This window comes from Gopherus flavomarginatus, chromosome 3, assembly GCF_025201925.1.
Source record: "Gopherus flavomarginatus isolate rGopFla2 chromosome 3, rGopFla2.mat.asm, whole genome shotgun sequence".
Lineage (NCBI taxonomy): Eukaryota > Metazoa > Chordata > Testudines > Testudinidae > Gopherus > Gopherus flavomarginatus.
The window spans coordinates 202,646,820-202,667,591 of record NC_066619.1 but is presented as its reverse complement, the minus strand read 5'-3'; the positions used below and the strand labels follow the sequence as shown (position 1 = coordinate 202,667,591).

The window sequence follows — 20,772 nt, the reverse complement described above, 5'->3', positions numbered from 1 at the left end:
AGATACTACCCAACCCTTCAAAACGGACGGAGTGACATTAAAAGAAACAGTATACTGTAGTTAAGAGCTACATTTCTTAAAAACTTTACGATTTATCTAATTTGAAGAAACTGAAAGTTCAGGAAATGTAGGGATCTATAACAACACAGTGAAACTGTTTCTCTCCCCCACCAGTTCTTCTGTCATGCCTATCACTGTAACTTCCAAGTGTTAACCACACTCACAGAGTTAGCAACACTGTGAGACTATTATAATTTACAACTGAGATTTAAGACCCACTACAAGTTCAAACAAGAGACACACAATGAAAGACACAACGTCCATTTGCAAATATAAAAATCTTTTGTGCAAAAACTGTAAAAATCAAATACAACTAAGGTAAAAAATTAGGAAGAAAAGAGGCAAGAGAGCATTTTTCTAGCCTGGTACATATTGTGCTTTATATCCGGCTTCACTGACTACAGTTAGTTAGTATTAACATTAATTGCTAATGATATAAGTACTGTAGCGTTAATGTCATGGACATTTCAACTTTATTATAAAATGTAATGTAATACGTCAGAATACTTTTAATTTTAACTTATCTATCCAGTGACACTTGAATGAGTTTTAAAGTGTATAATGCAGTTTTATAAACTGAGATGAGCTCTAATATCTACGGTTTAAGTTGGGTTTTACTTACCTTTGCTCTTGTGGATGCTCTTCCACATCCTCCTCAGAATCAGCCTAATGAACAGAAAAAATACCGTGTAAGGATTTAAATATCATAACAGTGTACAATGGAAATGTACTGTGCTTCTAATCCCACTGAAATTGACACAATCATGATTCATGAGTAAAAAGCCAGAAATTATAAATTAAGAAGCTCCATTCAGTACAAAGAAATTCTACATGCTTAAGTAATTAAACAACATCTAGCCAAGATTTAGGATTTTATTGCCACTTAGCATGGTTAATCCATTATCTTTTCCAAACCTCCATCTAATGTATTTATTTCCAATTGTACAAATGCACATGTACAATTCAAATGATTAAAAGTGTACAGAAAGAATTAAAGACAAACCAATATCTACACTAAACACTCTGAAATCATAAAGATCAATCAGTTCCCCTCAAAGTACTTGTGCTCATTCAATGCATTCATTAGCCAAAGTCTGAGAAAACAGACCACAAAATACCTTGAAGGTGGACAAACTCTGGCATTTGTCTGATCAAAGGCAGGGAAGCAAATTCCTAAATCTAGGACTCTCCAATGAACACAGAAGTCCAAAAACATTTCTAGGGCCTATGAGCTCAAGCATCACCGCTGATCTCAACTGCTGAAATAAAACACGAGTACAGAGATGGTCTCCAAACTACACAGGGCAAAAATCATGACAACTTGTATTTCAAAACACTTTGAACTGCATACTGAAGTGAAAGAGAGCTTTGGTTTAATATGCTTGTTGCAGGAAACCCCTTTAACCAGGCAAAAAGCCGTGTTCTGAACCAGCTAAAGTTTCCAAGTGGTCTTCAGGTGTAGTATAAAACAAGGTGCAACCATTCAATTTGCATTGAAACAGTAAAGGACAACTTTAGTTAGATTAACATTTTCATGAAAAGGTCAGTCATCTTGCTAAGCACAAATTATATGAAGTTTTCTTGGTTATTGAAGCAACAGCTGAAAGTCTCACAAGATACTCAAATGCAAACCTGAACAGCAAAAAGTGGGAAAATGCCACACAGTGAAAAGAAAATGTAGAACTTTTACGACCAGCTGTTTCCCCATTCTACCTCTAACCCATGATGAATTCAAGCTCCAATTTTGGCTAGATACTGGAGAAGGGATTAACTATCATCAAGGTCCAATAAAATGGAAACTCAGAGCGATGGGGCAACAAAGCCACCCAGCTTCACAAACCTACTGAGCAGTGTAGCCGGGGGGGGGGGGGGGGGGGGGGCGGAAATCACTGAAGAGATGTTCAGCTGCTCAGTATTAGCCAGGGGCCTATGAAAAGAGGAAAAAGACAAGCACTCAGATACAATTCTATCTATCTTTGCCAGGGTCAGTAAAAGCATCAATACATCATTGGTAATGGCATTAAAAGCATGAGATAGATTTTTTTTTAAAAGGCAGCACAGACAGCTAATCTCTGTCCATCGCCAGAAGCAGATCATCAACCAATGAGACAAGTGCAGTCTTCATACCATATCCAGGCCTGCAACAAGACTGACAGGAATTAAGGAAATCTGAGGACTTCAAAACCTTTTCATAAATTTTCCTTAAAAAGAGAGGCTAGAAATTCACAATCTCATCAGACAGTTCTTCAGCATCAGCATAACAAGAGATGTTAGCATTTGAAATTCCTGAAGAGCGGTTGAGAATCTCCTCTGATAAATGAGCCAGCATCTTCCTCCACTAGACTTAACCAAGTAGGAAGGAGATAATTCAGTTTCCCAGTGTTGCCTATGCATTTCAAAACCTCCATGAGACTTCAGATTTTAATCCCCCCAAAATAGCTAAATCACAACAAAGGCTGGTAATCCAGTCTGATTCTAAGTGGTATTATCCACAGCCTTTATAACAAGTGTGAAAACCTAAAATCTGATTCTGTGTTGTCTCATTCTATATCTCCAGCCTCTCTACTATTCTTTAACAGTTCTACTGCTCAGGACTTCACATTTGTTATAGTGGTGGTGAAAATATCCGTCCGCATCTGTGGTACAGCCGCATAACACCTCAAACACTCATGATTTGGAACATGCCTTCTAGCTCTAACATTATCTTCCTTCCTCAAGCTGCCAAAGGCTATCAGCAGGGTGGATAAAAGTGATTTTTTTTTTAAATCTGTTTTTAATTGTGTTTTTTTGATAAAATGTTTTTTGAGGAAAAAATATCTAAAGATAGTTTTAATTAAGATATATTTGAGCTATAACGTATCTCATCATGGAATAGGGATTATAAATTCTAATTCTATAGTATGAGACAATGTATTCATGTAATGTTTAAGAAAAGTTTTGTAAATGAGTTCCAATAGTTCATGGATTAGGGACGCAATTTTATGGGGCTTCTGTATAGATTATTTAGGTTAATCTTTATCTATCCAACGGAACTCATTGCTCAGTCTAGAACAGGGGTCGGCAACCTTTCAGAAGTGGCATGCAGAGTCTTTATTCACTCTAATTTAAGGTTTCACGTGCCAGTCATATATTTTAACGTTTTTAGAAGGTCTCTTTCTATAAGTGTATGATATATAACTAAACTATTATTGTATGTAAAGTAAATAAGGTTTTTAAAATGTTTAAGAAACTTCATTTAAAATTAAATTAAAATGTAGAGCCCCCAGACCGGCGGCCAGGACCCAGGCAGCGTTGAGTGCCACTGAAAATCAGCTCGCGTGCCGCCTTCGGCACGTGTGCCATAGTTGCCTACCCCTGGTCTAGAAGATACCATCAGAGATGCTTAATTTTGCAATTCTCAAACTGTGGATTTGTGTCTGCAGAGACAACGTGCTTGTTAACAGCAAAAATGTTTTTAAATAAACAATATAGATGTGAGAAATAACAGACCTCAACCCTATTGTCCCTCTGCAAATTTGTGTACAGTGTCAAACCTTACCTCTCTCTAAAAGTGTAAAGTTTCAAAAAGTTCAATGAATAGAAGATTGTTGGGGTAAGAATAGATCTGGACAAGGAGAAGTAGTCTGGAGATAAATGTGATAAGGGAGGGACAGGCAGCAGAAAACAACATGAAACTGTTTGAGCAGCATATTCCAGAAGTCTTGAGGTCTTTCTGACAGTAGCCTTCATTGATCTGAGATCTACCATACCATTCTTTCACTAGAAGGGAAAACCTATAATGGCAGCAGGCTGTAAAAGAGACTCAGTTTGGGAATAAGAACCATTCAAGAAATATGTATTTGCTGGTGATGTTTTAAAGAAAGTCACACCAGGGAACCGGTGGAAGTCACTTAAGCACTTTGATTCAGAGACTGTTGAAGTGATAATCTCACTTTTAACAGCAGTAGCTGCTTCTGCCGGTGTAGAAAGAATTATTTTCTTCCTATGGACTAATTCATTCCAAATTGAGAAATCATTTGGGACCTGAAAAAGCAGGAACGTTTGGTTTTCTTTTCCAGATTATGAGCAAACAGGAAAATGAAGGTGAAGACGACCGAGTTAGCTGCAGAAGCCAATATTTTAAGTTTCTCATGTTGACCTGGCTGACATCGTCAATTTAATTTTTGTTTTAATATTTCATTTAACTATTTTAGTTAAAAACAATTTTAACAAAAAAAGTCTGAATTTAAAAAACTTGGATGTTTAACTAAATTCAAACATGCATATGCTTGTTTTGTTAAAATATTACGTTTGCTGTTGAAGAAAAAAAATCCAGAATACATAACGTTGTTGTTTAGGTTAAATAAAACAATTTAAATGTCTGTCTGGTGATGTTCTCCTAATACAGAATGGCAAGAAAATCTTCCAAATATTAATGATTAACCTGTTGAATTGGAGATATTTATGAAGTCATTGGGAGGTGAACTATCTGCTTCAATTACCTTTGGTAAATGAAATATTCTAACAATCATTCATTTTCTGATATAGCTTTAAAACTAATATGAAAAGTTTTCAAAATAAATCACTTAAAAATGTATAGTGTGTACCTTCTAAAAGTGAAACCTACATCTATCTCTGAGTTGTGAAGAATACGTATTAAGATTATAACATCCATCAAGAACGTCTTCCTGACTAGTGATTTAAATCAAATCCACCCTGGCTCTCAGTATATCATCATTATCTGGGAGGAACATGCAGGGAATGAGTGTAACTAGACACCACTTCATTGACAATCTAGGATAAAAAGATAGCCTGGTAGGACAATATGTTATCTAGGGGGTTGCCAGTCTGAACAGCCATTTCCTGACAGCCATCTGAAATCTAACTTGTTCTGGAGGTAGACCAACAAATAAGAGGTGTGCTGACTTCGCAGTGGAGGTGGCAATGGTATTGTCCATGACAAGAGCGTAATCTCTTCCCTCCAAAACTCATTCAAAATCAAGATCCAGTGTATACACAACTGTGTGTATTAGGCTAGAAAGCACATGGAGGAGTCCCATATTTGGCAGGGCACCCATGAGATTCTGAGCTAACACTGGATAGTTTCTGTATTATCTGTATAAACCATCAGTCACAACCACTCCAACACTGCACTAAGAGGAATACAGTACAGTAGATCCTCAAGAGTTAGGAACACCAGAGTTATGAACTGACTGGTCAACCACTCACCTCATTTGGAACTGGAAGTATGCAGTCTGGCAGCAGCAGACACATACACACACACAAAAGCAAATACAGTACTGTGTTAAATGTAAACTGCTAAAAAAATGAAGGGAAGGTTTAAAAAAAGATTTGAGAAGGTAAGGAAACTGTTTCTGTGCTTGTTTCATTTAAATTGAGATGGTTAAAAGCAGCATTTTTTCTTCTGCATAGTAAAGTTTCAAACAGTATTAAGTCAATGTTCAGTTGTAAACTTTTTAAACAATCATAATGTTTTGTTCACATTTACGAACACTTTAGAGTTACGAACAACCTCCATTCCCAAGGTGTTCGTAATTCTGAGGTTCTACTGCAATTCTCAGACAAGAACTTCAAAGGTAGCCTGCACATCCACACAAGCCCCTCTGACTCGTATTGAGCTCTCTTAGGGTACATCTACATTGCAAAACAAAAAAGTAAAATCCCACAGAAGTGAGTCTCAGAACCTGGGTCAACTGACTCAGGCTCATGCTATAGGGCTAAAAATAGGTGAGTAGACATTCCCGCTCAGGCTGGGAGCTTAGGCTCTGAATCCCAGCCCAGGCGGGAACATCTACACTGCTATTTTCAGCACCATAGCTCAAACTCCACAAGCCAGAGTCAGCTGACCTGGTGTTGGAGACTCACTGTTGCAATTTTTTTAACACTGTAAACATAACCTAAGTTGAATACAGCTTTAAAGCGGGAGACCTTATACATTCAATCTATGCTTTAACTTAACGGAATCTGGGCTAATGACATACTGCAATGTCACCCAGCCAAGTCTCAGTTACACATGTAGCACCACAGGCTTCATCACCCCTCAATTCAGAGAGGGCAACTAACCTTATTAGCCACAGACACTACATTAAACAACATGAAGTGAAGTTAGGACCCTACCACCTGGCACCCTGTGTGCCAAAAATAATATTCATCATCATCATCCCAGACCTAACCAGGCCACCGATATTAAACAACTAGCACCACTCTGTCCCTGAGACATGGTCTCACTCTGCCTAATCTCCCTCAGTTGTACTTTAATAGGCTATACAAATGTATGATTATTGCATTCCCTTTTTTTCCAGCACCCTGAAAATGCTGTGTAATTTAATATCACTATTTGTGGAAATCTGCTAATGCTTGTAAACAGAGCCAAATCCAAACTAGCAATATCTTTTTACAGAACACTCTGCTGGTCTATTATACTTAAATTATGTCCACAAATGTGACAGAATATAACCTCCCCCACAATTTTAAAATCATTTAAGAGATATATGCCACAGACACCACAAAGGAAAAGTTCAGTGCAAACTAATAGTGCTTGATGACTTAATTGCTGGCATCTTCAATGTTTATAGCTATACCCAGGATTTATTTTTAAATTGAAAAAAAAAATCATCTCTCTCTCTGAATCTATGGTGGCTAAGAAGGTTATTTTTGTCCTGGGGATTTCCAAGTCACTCTTCCCATCATAAAATTCCCTTTAGTAACAATGTACTGAGTCTGCCTTGCAGAGTGCCAATTGTTAATTACCATGCCATTGCTTTTTGGATTCTGATAGAAACAATATACTTTGATCTTAAGAGCAACTACAACCGTGATCTGCTGATACTTTTTGAAAAAGTGCCTGCCAACCAAAAACAAGCTGTTTTAGAGTCCCAGATCCCCTTTTTTGTGTACAGATATAAAGAAAGTCAGATTCCCCCTCCTCAACCCACCCCCCAAAAAATCATGTGCTTGTTTTTTATTTTAGAAAAATCAGACCTGTATTTCCTTTCTCACTGGAGGACTCAAGAGCCTGTGTGCATATCTGGAGCTTTTTTAGCCCATAATTGAGAGAATTTAAGTGCTGAGTCCTTTACAAAGAAACTTTTCTCTCAAGTGTTTTAGTTAAACAGACATTAACAAATTACAAACAAACAAACCAACCAACCCACAGAATTATATAGAGTCTAAATAAAAGCCACATCTGCTCTAATCAAGCTTCCCCTTCTTGGTACTTGTGAAGTCAACATTCCACTAGTTTTCCATTCATCTATAATCTTTCAGGATAAACAGGACCAATATTTTTAATGTTACAAACAGGTAGGATTACAACAAACAAAACAAAACCGCCGTTGTTCTCTTGTGATGTACAAAGAAGGCCTGAAAGCAAAGCATGAGTCCAGTTCTCCCATCCCTTTCCTTTCACACACTTGCAGGTCACCTTAAAGAGAGACTAAGAACCTACAGAAACTAAGAGAACGGTGCTGCCCAAGTCAGACTCAGAAAGCAAATGCTTTTAAAACAAAAACAAATATAAACTCCAGGTGAGAGGACAGTATTGGCGATTGCTGCAAGTTATTTATAGAGGGCTGTCAGCATGATGGATACTGAACCAACAAGAAGCAGCTATTACACTTCACACACAAATTATGGCTCAGTCGCAAATACTGTGTACATTGTGGAGGAGGAGGAGGAGGAGGAGGAGTCATCACTGACAGGCTTAGTGGATAAAAAGTTTTTAAGAGCTGAAAGGAGAGAAGAGAGTCCAAGCATAGGGGGCAGCATTGAAGAAAATGTGAGGGAAGTTGGGAGGGGCTTACGAGGAGCAAAAACAATTGGAGGGAAAAGCAGGCGGAAATGGTCAGAAGAGTTTGAACTTGATATAGCTCAGGTAGGCAAGAAGAAGCTAAGAAGGGAGTGTAAAACAATTACAAGCATATAAGTGTTTGTGTAGTTTCTTTCTGTCTAACTTGACTTCTTTCTTTTGAGCCTCACAGCTCTGGAAAATGAAATCAAGGCAGGACTTGATTGCTGAATGGGATATTGAGCTTTTTAACCTTTAATACTCCAACTCAAATCCTGCGCACATCAGCACATGCTTAAAGCTACCATTCGATGGATCTTTGGTGGCATATGTAAAATAAGATGGTTGTGCAAAGCCACAAACCACATCAGAAAACCATCACAATAATTAGCAACATTGTAGGATATCTCAGCAAAAAAAAAAGAAAGGACTGAATAGACATACCTCTTCTGTCAGTCTTAGAGCTCATCACACCAAAACTGAATGGATGCAGAGCAACACTGTAATAGACTCTCCTTTACCAAGGGGATAACAGGCTACTTGATATCACTTTATTTCTCTCAGAGTTACAATGTAATCTTAAATATGAGCACTGTTCACTGCTTCAACCCTGGAAAGGTGCAGTCCCAACCCCAAACACACACCCTGCCCCTGAATCTGAAGCCATTATGACTCATGGTATCACATGGGGGACTTGTGCGCTGTTGCCAGGTGTGGTGGCCACACAGTTTGTTTGCAAGGCAAACTGACATTAGTAGCGGTCACTGTGCTGTGGGCTGGCTGTCCAGCTGCTTCTGCTCCTCCCTCTATACACCCTCAGTGCTTTTACCAGATCTCCTCACCTGAGTGGGCATCAGCAGTTCCCCTTCTTCGGCTTGCCACAGCTCCACCACGCTGGGGATTGGGTCAATAGCTAAACAAGCCAAACAAAACAACACACACGAAAATAACTAATCACATTTTACATGCACGAGAAAGCTCTAACAGCAGAATTTCATGTTTCTCTTTTCCCCCGTGCTGAAAAAAAAAGCGTCCATATTAAAAGCAGCGCAGGCTGGTGACATCTAAAGTAGGCAGGCAAAACTGGCACATAAAGGTGCCTCCTGAACCAATTTGTGCAGCGGGTAAAGATGATAATGTGTCTGACTCCAAACGGGTGAGTTAATGCCTACCCTGAGGAGCCTCTACTGATAAAAAGGAGGGTCTCTTTTCTCTGCAATGTCAGCGTGTGTGCAGCATGGTATAGCTGGGGGAGCGAGCCACAAGGATGTGGGGTTGGGAAAGGGGAAATTCATGGCTTATTTCGCTGTAACGCTGGTTCGCAGTTTGTTACAAGGTTGCAACTGCTTCTAGCATTAAAAGAGGGGCCAAACACGAGGACTCCAGCCACAACAGCAGAGCCCGAAACAATGCTGCAGGAAGCGGAGTCCTCCTCATTCTTCTCCCCTCTGTTTCGGGGCTGGGAACCATTACAGCCAACACAAAGCTGGGGGCTGTCCTCGAATCGCACGCACAAAAGGATGGAGAGAAAGGGAATGGCTTTGCAATCAGAATCGATCATGCTGGTCGGTGCTCGAGCAGGGCTTTCGCCTTTGCTTTGCCCATGCACAGCCCCTCTGCTCTCCTCCACCACCTTATTTACAAGCAGCAACCCTCTTCCCCCCATCTGCGAATTCCACCAGCCCCCTGCCCTTGGGCTGATTTACCAGCGCTTACCTTGGCCCTGCGCTTCTCCCGGGCGAAAGCAGGGTAAGAGGATCTGGAAGACGCCTAGCAAGAGATTCATGGCCGTGGCTGCGCGGCAGTAGCTGCCTTGCTGCGGGTAGCGGAGCCCCGCCATGCTGGTGCTCTGCTACTGCGTGCTGCTCCGAGACTGCTGCTGCTGCTGCAGCCACCGCCTCCTCCGCTCTGCGCGTGTGTGCCACAGCGATAGGGAGGGCTGGGCAATGCGCGGCGCGGCCCGGGCTGGAACATTGACAATAAGAATGCAGCCTGCACGCTGGCCCCGCCCGGCTGCAGCCGCCGCTCCTGCAGAGCACATGGCAGAGAGGCCAGCCACAGAGCTTGGGAGACGGGGGAAGGGGGGAGTAGAAGGTAAATCTTCAGCCAGCCCTGGGCCAAATCCTGCCCTCCTTACTTAGACTCGCTCAGTTCAGCAGAAGCCGTGCCCGACTTAGGAGAGCGGTATGGGGCCTACTGTCTCAAGCTAAGGGAAATACAGTCTCAACCCTGCTCTCCATAGGGTTTTAAAATGTTAATAGATGCACCCCTTTTACCCACGCCTTATATCCATGCACACATTTATACACAGGTGAAGTGTAGTGTGTGTGGTGTGTGCACGTGGGGAAACACAAGTGCATATAAAAATGGTGTCAGTACACAACAACTGTATTTGCATTCCAGCTAGTGGAATATATTAGCAAATTATCACCTTGATGTGTCTGTCTCACATACACACAAAGTAATTTGTCTGCTTATTCACTGTACCACTTCAAAAGCAAATTGCATTCTGGCCTGATGTGGTGCAAGCAATATGTTACATGCCAGCACCAGATGACAGCTCTTCAGTACTAAACTCTGCACACACACATTCCTCCCAACTCCAGTCTCCAAGTGCTAGCAGAGGGGTGTTTGAATTTTGTGTGTATGTGCACATGCATGCATGTACACACATGCTACAGAGAATTTTTATTGCCCACAAAAAACAAACTCTGCACAGAAAGCATTAATGGAATGGTGGTTAAAACTTATGGGAAGGGGAAAGGGAAGTATATCTGTGTGGCCTCTTGCCAATTGTTGCAGTGAGGATATCCGGTGAATTTGACAAGCTGTTACTAGGGGTGACAAGACACTGACTACTCCAGAGGACTCAGGAGTCTGACCTCAACATAATATAAAAAGGGGGAGACCTCATGGTAAGGCTTCAGCTTATAACAGGTGTTGACAGAAATAGACTAATGCAGAGCTCATGTGGAATGTGGACAACCTCACTGTGGGATGCAAAAGTCATGGGAAACCCTTTCCTTCAAAGTCAAACTACAGAGACTTACCCCATTTCCTGTTAAATAATTCAGAGAAAACAAATCATGGTGGTATTTTCCTATGGAAACCAACCATTTATTTATTTAACTATATAATACATTCTGGATTGCTCAACAGTTTGTTTATATGGTCTAGGAATATTTCTCTATGCCTAATCTTTTGATCCTGATGCTGTCAGACATGGAGGATGCTTGAAAGTCAGAAGACAGAAGTGATGCAACCACACACCTGTCAAGCAACATTAATTCTTAAAATTAGGGCTAGATAAACACTTCTAGCTTTATTACCCTCTTGAATATTCTGAGGCTCAAAAGCTCAACTAATGTTGTTTGAAAAAAATGGATCAAAAGAGTGAGTAGAGCTCAAAACAGTGAGAGAGGCTGGGGAGGGAAAACAGAGCACTGAGAGGAAGCAGGGGAAAAACCCTCTTGGTTTAGCCCACATCTGCTGACCTTCAAGGCAGATATTCTGAAGAGGGCTGCTGAAGAAGCAAATATTGGATGTGATATTTAGAGAAAAGTCAAGAATTTGGTTTATTTTTGTGTTACTTGGTTACTTAGCATTATTGCATGTAATGGGATTGCTATTTCTTTTTTGTTCTATTGTATTTTTGAGTAACTGTCATAGGCAACTACAGTATTCAGATAGGGCCCTTTTATCTTTATTTTATAAATCTGAAGCCTACATAATGTATAAAATGCAGTCCAGATACTGTCTAGAACTCACCCATTTTTAACAATATGTAGCTTCCAACATGTTCTCTAATCATTGCAACACATAGCATAGCCTTTCCTCTAGCTAGTAATACTTTAAAAAAATATTTCCCAAATTCAAACTAGTTTTGCAAATCTTAAAAAAAAACAAAAAACCACCCAGCTAACGAGTGCAATTGTGGTAGTTAGAAAAGACATTAAAGCCAAACAATTAACAAGATCCTTTTTCATCTCTTGACCCAGGTTCTGTATAAATCCTAATAGGAACTCCGTTAGTCGTTGCTATCAGTAATAATTCTCAAAGAGGTAAAGAAGCTCATGCTCCAATACGTCTGTTAGTCTATAAGGTGCCACAGGACTCTTTGCTGCTTTTACAGATCCTGACTAACACAGCTACCCCTCTAATAACAAACAGTTATATATGGTCATCTAGGTCTTTATATTTGCTAGTCATAAAATGCCTCTCAAATCCATGCACCTTTCGGATAGCAACTTTTCTAAGAGTTCATGCCTGAAACTTATTAAGTGTTTCTCCATTCACTGAGAAAGCAACATTGGAACAGAAGACTTTTCCTTTTGCCTATCATGCATACAGACTCTGTATGCTAACTACATTTTTCACCCTTACTTATTTCCTCCTCTTCCTTCTCCCTCTATTTTATTTTTTTCCTTTTCCCATTCTCTTTCTATAATGCTGTTCTTTTTCAAACATCTTTCCTGTCTTCTGTTCATTCCTTCAGGATCACTAATCAATCGCTTTTCACATACTGTATACTGTTACATACCAAGGCCTCATTTACACACAAATGCTGCACCATTTTAACTATAGTGGTATACTTAAAGTGGTACAACCCCACTTTGGGTATGGCTACACTTACATTTGTGCAGCACTGGGAGTTACAGCTGTGTTCGTACAGCTGTGTAGGGACAGCGCTGCAGTGTGGCCACACTGACAGCTACCAGCGCTGCAGTGTGGCCACATTTGCAGCATTTGCAGTGCTGTTGGGAGTGGTGCATTGTGGGCAGCTATCCCACAGAGCACCTCGTCCCATTTTGGCGCTGTGGGAAGGGGACGAAAGGGTGCGGGTCATTCCGCTTCCTGTCCCAACGCCCCATGGTGCATCGCTACAGATCCCAGCAGTTTGGCGCCATTGTGAGTCTGCAGCGCGATTTCTGTTACAAATGGAGCCCCAGCTGCTGAGGACCTTGCTGATGAATGTTGCCAGCACATCACATTTGGCAGTTGAGCTATTCCTTCAGCTCCAAAGTGACAGTGAGGAGTCAGACGATGATATTGATTCGCCTGACGCGCAAGACACTAAATTGCTTGTGGCAGTAACAGATGTGCTCAGCACAGTGGAACGCCACCTTTGGACTCAGGAGACAAGGATTGAGTGGTGGGATCACATCGTCCTGCAAGTCTGGGATGACGAGCAGTGGCTGCAGAACTTTTGGATGAGAAAAGCCACTTTCATGGGACTGTGTGAGGAGCTAGCCCCCACCCTGCGGCGCAAGGACACGAGATTGAGAGCTGCCCTGCCAGTGGAGAAGCGGGTGGCTATTGCAGTCGGGAAGCTGGCAACTCCAGACAGCTACCGATCGGTCGCGAACCAGTTTGGAGTGGGAAAGTCGACCGTTGGAATAGTGTTGATGCAAGTTTGCACAGCCATTAATCGCATCCTGCTAAGAAGAACTGTGACTCTGGGGAACGTGCAGGACATTGTGGATGGCTTTGCACAAATGGGTTTCCCTAACTGTGGGGGGGCGATAGATGGGACGCATATTCCTATTCTGGCACCACCCCACCTGGCATCCGAGTACATTAATAGCAAGGGGTAATTCTCTCTGGTTCTCCAAGCGCTTGTGGATCACCGTGGGCGTTTCACTAACATTTACTCAGGATGGCCTGGAAAGGTGCATGATGCACGCATCTTTCGGAACAGTGCCCTGTTCAGGAAGCTGCTGGCCGGGACTTTTTTCCCAGACCACAAGATCACAGTAGGGGACGTCGAAATGCCCATTGTTATCCTTGGAGACCCCGCTTACCCCTTAATGCCATGGCTCATGAAACCGTATACAGGGAAACTTGACAGGAGCAAGGACCGGTTCAACTACAGGCTGAGCCGGTGCAGAATGACTGTGGAGTGTGCTTTCGGCCATTTAAAGGGATGCTGGAGGTGTCTATATGGGAAGCTAGACTTGGGGGAAAGCAGCATCCCCGCTGTTATATCCGCGTGCTGTACCCTTCATAATATTTGTGAAGGGAAGGGTGAAACATTCAGTGAGGAATGGACCTCTGAGGTTCAACGCCTAGAGGCTGAATTTGCACAGCCAGAGAGCAGGGCTACTAGAGAGGCCCAGCACAGGGCTTCAAGGATTAGGGATGCCTTAAGGGAGCAATTTGAGGCTGAAAGCCAACAGTAATGTTTGGTGCCTTGCACGGGTGTGAAATGCAGTGGTTACAATGATTTGCAGTGGCTGTTTTTCCCTTGGTGTACAGTATTTTTCACTTTCTGCAATAATAAAAACTGTTTTAAAAGCCAAGAAATTATTTATTCAAAATACAGTACATAAAAGGGCAGGGGGGTAGGGTGATGAACTGTACATTCAGAGGTTTGAATATGTCCTGCCTGGATTGCTGTGCAATGCCTGCTGCACTTCAGGATTAATATACTGCATGGTGATGGGGGTTGAGTGCATAGGGTAAGGGTCGTAGTTCTCAGGGCTGGTAGGTGAACGTACAGGTGTTGGGGGCAGCTGGTGGTGGTAAGAACCAGGCTGCTGGAGAAAGGGGTTTTGAGCAAACAGTGGGGCACAAGGGAGAGAGCTTTGGGGGGTGAGGGGGTTAGCACGGTACTGATCTGCCTGCATGGCTACAAGAGACTGCATACAGTCCGTTTGGCGCGCCAGTAGGCGTATCAGTTGCTTTGTGCTTTTCTTGGTAGCCAATTCCTTTCTCCTGCTTTGTGTTTCCCTCCACTGATGCATTTTCTCTCTCCAGTCCTGCAGCCTCTTATTCTCACTGGCATACTGATTCATAACTGCTTTCACCAAATCATCTTTGCTTTTCCTTGGTTTACACCTCAAGTTCTGTAGTCTTTCAGCAGGCTGTGATAGAGCCGGAAGATTCAAGGACACTTAAAAAAAACAGAAATAGAAACATTTAATACAGAGGCTGCATTGTTTATTATCACAGTGAAGGAGTTTGTAGGCTACTTGTAGCATCATTTACACATAGCAAACATAGCACAGAGAGGCCACAGCAGCGAAGACATGGTGAGTAATGGGATGAGTGTTTCTGCCACGACTCACCTGGGAAGGGGAGCTGCTTGAGTCAGGGCTCACTGGGGCTTCTCTGCATTGGGGAAAGCAGAGAGCAGCTGGGGGGGACCTGCACTGAACACCACCCCCACAATTGCCACAGCAGTTACTCCTCTGGGAAGGGGAGATGCTTGAGTCAGGGCTCACTAGGGTTTCTCTGCATTGGGGAAAGCAGAGAGCAGCTGGGAGGACCTGCACTGAACACTATCCCTACATTTTCAACAGGATTTTCTACTGCCAGATATATCACTGCTGCGTGTTACCTGGGAAGAGCGGGAGGGTCTTCTACAGCAATGTGGATTCCGCCCTGGTCCCTATGCAGCTTGCCTGCGTGCAGCAATGGTCCCCCCACCCCTCGCGGCACAGTGGCGTGGATGCATTAGCCTGACTGGGATAAGGACCACAGTGGCTTTCCCTATAAACTTGCGCAAACGCATTGTCCACGCTCTGGCTGAAACTTTTGAAGAGATTACTGAGGCCGATTACCGAGATGTGATAGACCAAATCAATGGGCTATTCCACATCTAGGCATGCGTGCAGGCAGCCATAACTCCCCCTCTCCCAAAACATTTCCATCCTTAAAATAAGAGCTGCTTACCATGAACCTGCTCCTCTGCTTCTTCTTCACCAACGAGTTCCAGCTGCTGCGACTGGCTAGCTTCCTCCTGGCTTGAGAAGAGCTCCTGGCTGCATGCCTCCTGGGACTCCGAGGTGTCTCCCTCCACCCCAGTAACCTCACTCTCGGTTTCCTCTACACCCTCCCCCTCTTCTCCCTGCTCTGAACTCTCCATTGTGATCCTCGGATTGGCAGTGGGGTCACACCCAAGTATGGCATCCAGCTCCTTGTAAAAACAGCAGGTCATGGGGGCAGCTCCTGAGCGGCGGTTTCCTTCACAGGCTTTGCAATACGCACTCCGCAGCTCCTTTACTTTAACCCTGCACTGCAACGTGTCCGGTTCACGGCCCCTTTGCAGCAAGGACTTTGATAGCTGCCCATAGGTATAATTTCTACAGCTGGAGCGCAGCTGTGACTGCACAGCTTCCTCACCCCAAACACTGATGAGGTTCTGCAGCTCGCAAGTGTTCCATGCTGGGGCATGTTTGGGGCGTGGAGGCATGGTCAGTGATTGATTGATTGCACTCCACACCTGGCTGAGCAAACAGGAAGGGGATTTTTAAAATTCCCAGGGCATTTAAAGGGTGGGTCACCTGAGCCCAGGGCAGTGGAGTGCGAAATGATGAGCAGAGTGGCTGAACAGGTATGCTGGGATACCTCCTAATACCCTAGAGGCCAATAAAAGCGCTTTTGGTGGCCACACTTGATGACCAGCGCTGCATCACCAGCGCTGGAATCGCTACACCCCAAGCAGACCAGGTGTACCGCCAGCGCTGCAGCCAGGGAGTTGCAGCGCTGGCTGTGCTTTGCAAGTGTGGACACAGAGTGAGTTGCAGCGCTGTAACCCCATCACCAGCACTGCAACTCTCCAGTGTAGCCAAGCCCTCAGTGTGAATGCAGTTATACCGGTATAAACGTACTTACCGTATACTGGTATAGTTTATTCCTGTACTAGAAGAGGAATAAATTTTACTTGTTGTAGGAGCAGCAGTGATCTGTATGCTCTGTATAACTATACTATGTATAACCTGTATACTTAAAAGGTCTGTTATACTTCTCCCCACCCTTTTGTCTCCTCTCCTTCTCTGAATACCTGTGAACTGGCTTTCCCCCTCCCTATCCCCGCTGGAATGCTTGTGGATTGAATGGGCTGGTTGAACAGCTGGAAGATCAGAAGAGCTTCCAGATAGACAAGGTGTCTAGGACTTTAATTAGGCAGCACTCACACACCCAGTGCATTGACTCTGCATGGATACTGCCCAAGGTGGAGTGTGAACAACCAGACGTGGCCAAGTCATCTTTAGTCGCAGGCCAGGATACTCTGATTAGGCAGAGATAACACACCCAGTGCATGGACACTGCTCGAGGTGGAGCATGACCAACCAGATGCAGCCAAGTCATCTGTAGTCGCAGGCCATGAGGAGCAGGTCCTTAAAAGGGGAAGGGGCCATGTGCTCAAGAGGACACTTGCAAGCTTGTACCTCCCGTGAAGGCCCTTCGCCTGGACCACAGCGCATTTCACTTGGGAAGACTTACCTTCATCACTCCGTCCATCACTGTGCTGTGGGACACTTATCTTCAAGGATCCTAACATCTCCAATGGTATGCCTGTCCTGGGAGCATAAGTATGTGAGTGTGATCTCCCTCCCACCCCTTTCTTTGAGCTTAGCTATCAGTATAATAAGCATGCTGCTTTCTGCCAAACTCTGGTGGGTCATTAGTCCTCCCTAAGCTCACTAGCTGGCCCAATTTTGGGTAACAATATTGGTATAAGGCACCTCTCTAGCGGTATAACTGAATACACAATAGGGGCTATACAAGAACAACTGTTTTGTGTTAACAATGTAAATTAGGCCTGGCAGATTTGTGACAGTATGGGCACTCCTACAATGGGGAAATTTTCTAAACCGTTTTTTATAAATAGTTCAGTTAACTCAATTTGAAAACTAATTAGGTCCATAACATATACCTTGTTTAAAATGGTTTAAGTTTGCCTGACCATATTTTACTAGATCAGTTTCAAGACCAGCAGATGATTTTTTCCTTTCTACTGTAGAAGTTAAACCACTTTCACGACCTGTTCAGAGGGACCTGTTGCTGATAACAGAAACGTGCCCAGATTAAAATTTCTGAACTGGCTATAAAACCAGTTCAGCTAAACAGATCTTTAAACTGGTTAAAGGTGCTGTGTAGACCTGGTTTTAGGGGATTTAAGATGATCTGACCTGTTTTGACTGAACTGGTTTCAAAACTACCTGAAAAATAATTCCTAGGTGAGTGAAGGGAAAGGGTGACAAATTTGGGTGCAGGGTTGTTTCTGTGGACGATATCAAAGGATCAACTCTGTGAATGGAGAGATTGTATTAGCATCTGAGAGGGGTGTAGCAGTTACGTATTGCTTCAATACTTAGATATGATGAGAAGGATTGGAGGGAAATAAAGGTTAAGATAAGTAGGTACCATTTCCTAATGTCGAGAACTGTATTGCATAACACAGACATCAGCAGGGAATAGGCAGTATAATTATTTTCTCAGGCCTGTGTCATCTGTGCATCACTTTGCCAGTAAAAATGCTGAGGACTGTTTTTCATGCATTAAATGTCAGAACAGAATGAAGTGTGCTTGAAGGTAAATAAGAGCAACATATTACTTAGATGCTCTGGTCCAATGGATGAGCCAATAGGCACAAGGTAATACAAATGTTTTAGCCATAATGCCCAATATGTAATTTATTGCCACTTGAAGCTTTTCTTTTTTAGTTCTTACACTGCAGTTACTGATTCCAGCCGCTGTCCAACTGTCTGACATTCTGAGTCCATTTTTACAGCATGGCACAGCCAGCCACTATGCACTCTGAGCCAGGTACTTCTGCAGTCAGTGGGAGCAGCAGCTTATGTAGGTGAAAAGGGGATGCAACTCCTGGAGAATAATGGGAGAACTAAACTAGGCAATCTAGGGAGAAGTTTGACAGCTGCCACCTCTGCTGTGGAAGCAGAGAGAGGATGGAACAGTGAAGGCAGGGGAAATGGAGGTGGATACTGTCACTTCCTCTTGCACATGAGTCTATTTCTGTCTTACACTAATAGCAGCATTCATAAGATGTTGAAAACCCACCCAGACCCCTGACTGCAAAAATCAGCCCCTATTGGACAATCCAAAAAAGCCTGCACCCCTGCTGGAGAAGCCCCTCATCCCAGATTCCTTCTTCCTCCTGAATCAGCTTGACCACGGTTTCGAGGTCCCCTTCCTCCCACCTACCCTGCTCCCCGAATTCCTGGCAACTTCTCTGGCATCTTCCAGTCTCACTCCTCACCCTGTTGGCCTGCATGGTTCACAGAGCCATTGTTCTCCATTTTCAGTGTTTTCATAATGCATTTAGATTACTATTACTTCTTCAAGATTTGGGAGTGGCACAGAATTTAGAGGGCAAGTGTATAAAACAGAATGCCATTATCCTTTAGTTGAACAGTCATATGTGTATATAATACCGCAATGTTCTGGCTACATCTGCAGCAGTTTCACAGCCAGCTCTCCAGCTAAATCTGACCTACATAAGCTACCTTCCTCACTAGAGTTGCATTATTTTATTTTGAACACTGTGTCACTCCAGTGGCCTAGTTGCAGCCAGTTAAACAAGTCAGTATGCTTGTCTCCCTGTAAATACAGTCTTGTCAGCAGCTTACATAAAACGGTCACAGTTTCAGCTGCTTCCAGGTCACTCCCTATATCTACAGTAAGGCAAATTTTGAAAGCACATTTTGTATTTGAATGCCTGCAGTGATTCAGAGGTGGATGGAGAGTAGGCTGAGTGGAGGAAGACAAAAAAGAAAAGCCACTGGCCTGACTCTAGTAGCCCTTTTTGATGGGCCATCACACTAAGTAAGTGGCTCGGTATCTGAGAAATTGGTTCCTAATCTGCAGCCAATAGATGCACTTTACTTATCTTGGGAAAAACGAATACAAAACTTCCTCAAGTTATTTATTAAACGTGTTAACCTGCTTTCAGAGTTCCTCTATTTAGAGCTCTATTGACAATCTTATGATGTCCGCAAGGGGACAAAAAACAAACATATTTTGAGACTAGGCCTGTACTTATTGTTCATCTGAAGCAAATTCCCCGACTGGCGTATCCTAAGATCACCTTGACTGATTGTTCAGTACAATACAATGCACTGTTGAAATATTTTTTCTACTCTTTTCCTTGTCCTTGAACTACAGTGAAACTATGCTGCATTTTACCAGACTATCCTGAAGATTCTGTTGTAAAATATTGCAATTTATAAAACAAGTATCAATAATGAACCCAGTCTTGCAATTTTCCTTCAAGTAAAATTCCTCTCAGCTTCAGTGTAGGATGACCACCTACATTTCAAGAAGATAAATGACAGCTATATGAAAAATATTGGAGCAAGCTAGTTTTTTAAGAGACTCTAGCCTACATGTTTTATGCAAAGCACAATCATTTTTGTATCACAGTCTATTACACTTTGCATGATTATTGCTTGAAAATATACTGATCAACTTCTTAGAAGCTCCTATTAGAAGCTAGTTGTGGAACATAAAGCATGTCCCTTAAAAAAAAATACAGGATGAATGGCCAACCCATTTCAGTGGGAGCTTTTCCTAAATACAGAATGCACGTCTAGTATCCAAAATAGGAAAAAAAAAAAAAAAAGATTCAGAGGAAATAAGAGACCAAATCCCAACCTAACCCATAGTCCATAAAAATGACAACATTTTGCAAAAAAATGGCTATGTAGTATTTCTGGTCTTTGGTCTAAGGAGGAAGGATGAGCTTGTAGTTGAAGCACTTCAGGAGGACTCAGGAGATCTGGGCTCAGTTACCAGCTCTTTCTGTGTGACCTTGGACAAGTCATTGAGGGCTCAATTCTGCAAGGGTCTGAGCACGCCAGCCCTGATCCAGCAAAGCTTAATTTTAAGCACATGCGTAGTCCCATTGCAGTCATTTGTCACTGAAGTCAGTGAGACTACTCACATGCCTGAAGTGAAGTATGTGCTGTAGTGCTTTGATGGGCTGGGACCCGGAGTGCTCAGAACCTTGCAGGACTCACCCATAAAACTCTCTGGGCTCAGTTCCCCATTTGTTAATGGGGATAACAACATTCCCTTTCCAACCTTGTCTATTTAGACTGAAAGCTTTTTGGGTCAGAGGGGATGTCTTACTGTATGTTTTGTACAATTTCTCTTGGGGTCTCTGCATTATTGTAATAATA

General features: G+C 42.8%; 2 protein-coding genes across 8 annotated transcripts in view; both read right to left on the bottom strand.

The window, feature by feature from the left end:
* The window catches only part of TMEM131L (transmembrane 131 like), a 123,864-nt gene extending 114,100 nt beyond the window's left edge, over positions 1–9,764 (bottom strand). For 6 of the 7 annotated variants that reach the window (XR_007773442.1, XM_050946217.1, XM_050946213.1 and 3 more), the window contains exons 1-3: positions 9,563–9,764; positions 8,689–8,759; positions 683–726 (exon numbers count right to left, since the gene is read on the bottom strand). Coding sequence is in view for 5 of the 7 variants with exons in the window: in XM_050946217.1 (XP_050802174.1) it covers positions 683–726; positions 8,689–8,759; positions 9,563–9,686 (239 nt within the window). In the remaining 2 variants the exon portion in view is untranslated. Of the gene's footprint in view, positions 1–682; positions 727–8,688; positions 8,760–9,562 lie in introns of those variants that run through there. The other variant, XM_050946218.1, reaches the window with a different exon arrangement.
* A 4,374-nt stretch (positions 9,765–14,138) lies between these two features.
* LOC127047822 (uncharacterized) lies at positions 14,139–15,963 on the bottom strand. Its single transcript, XM_050946656.1, has 2 exons — positions 15,521–15,963; positions 14,139–14,738 (listed from the first exon to the last, which is right to left on the bottom strand). Exons 1-2 carry the CDS (start codon positions 15,783–15,785, stop codon positions 14,209–14,211), a joined length of 795 nt encoding a protein of 264 aa, XP_050802613.1. The 5' UTR covers positions 15,786–15,963; the 3' UTR covers positions 14,139–14,208.
* Positions 15,964–20,772: the final 4,809 nt, after the last annotated feature.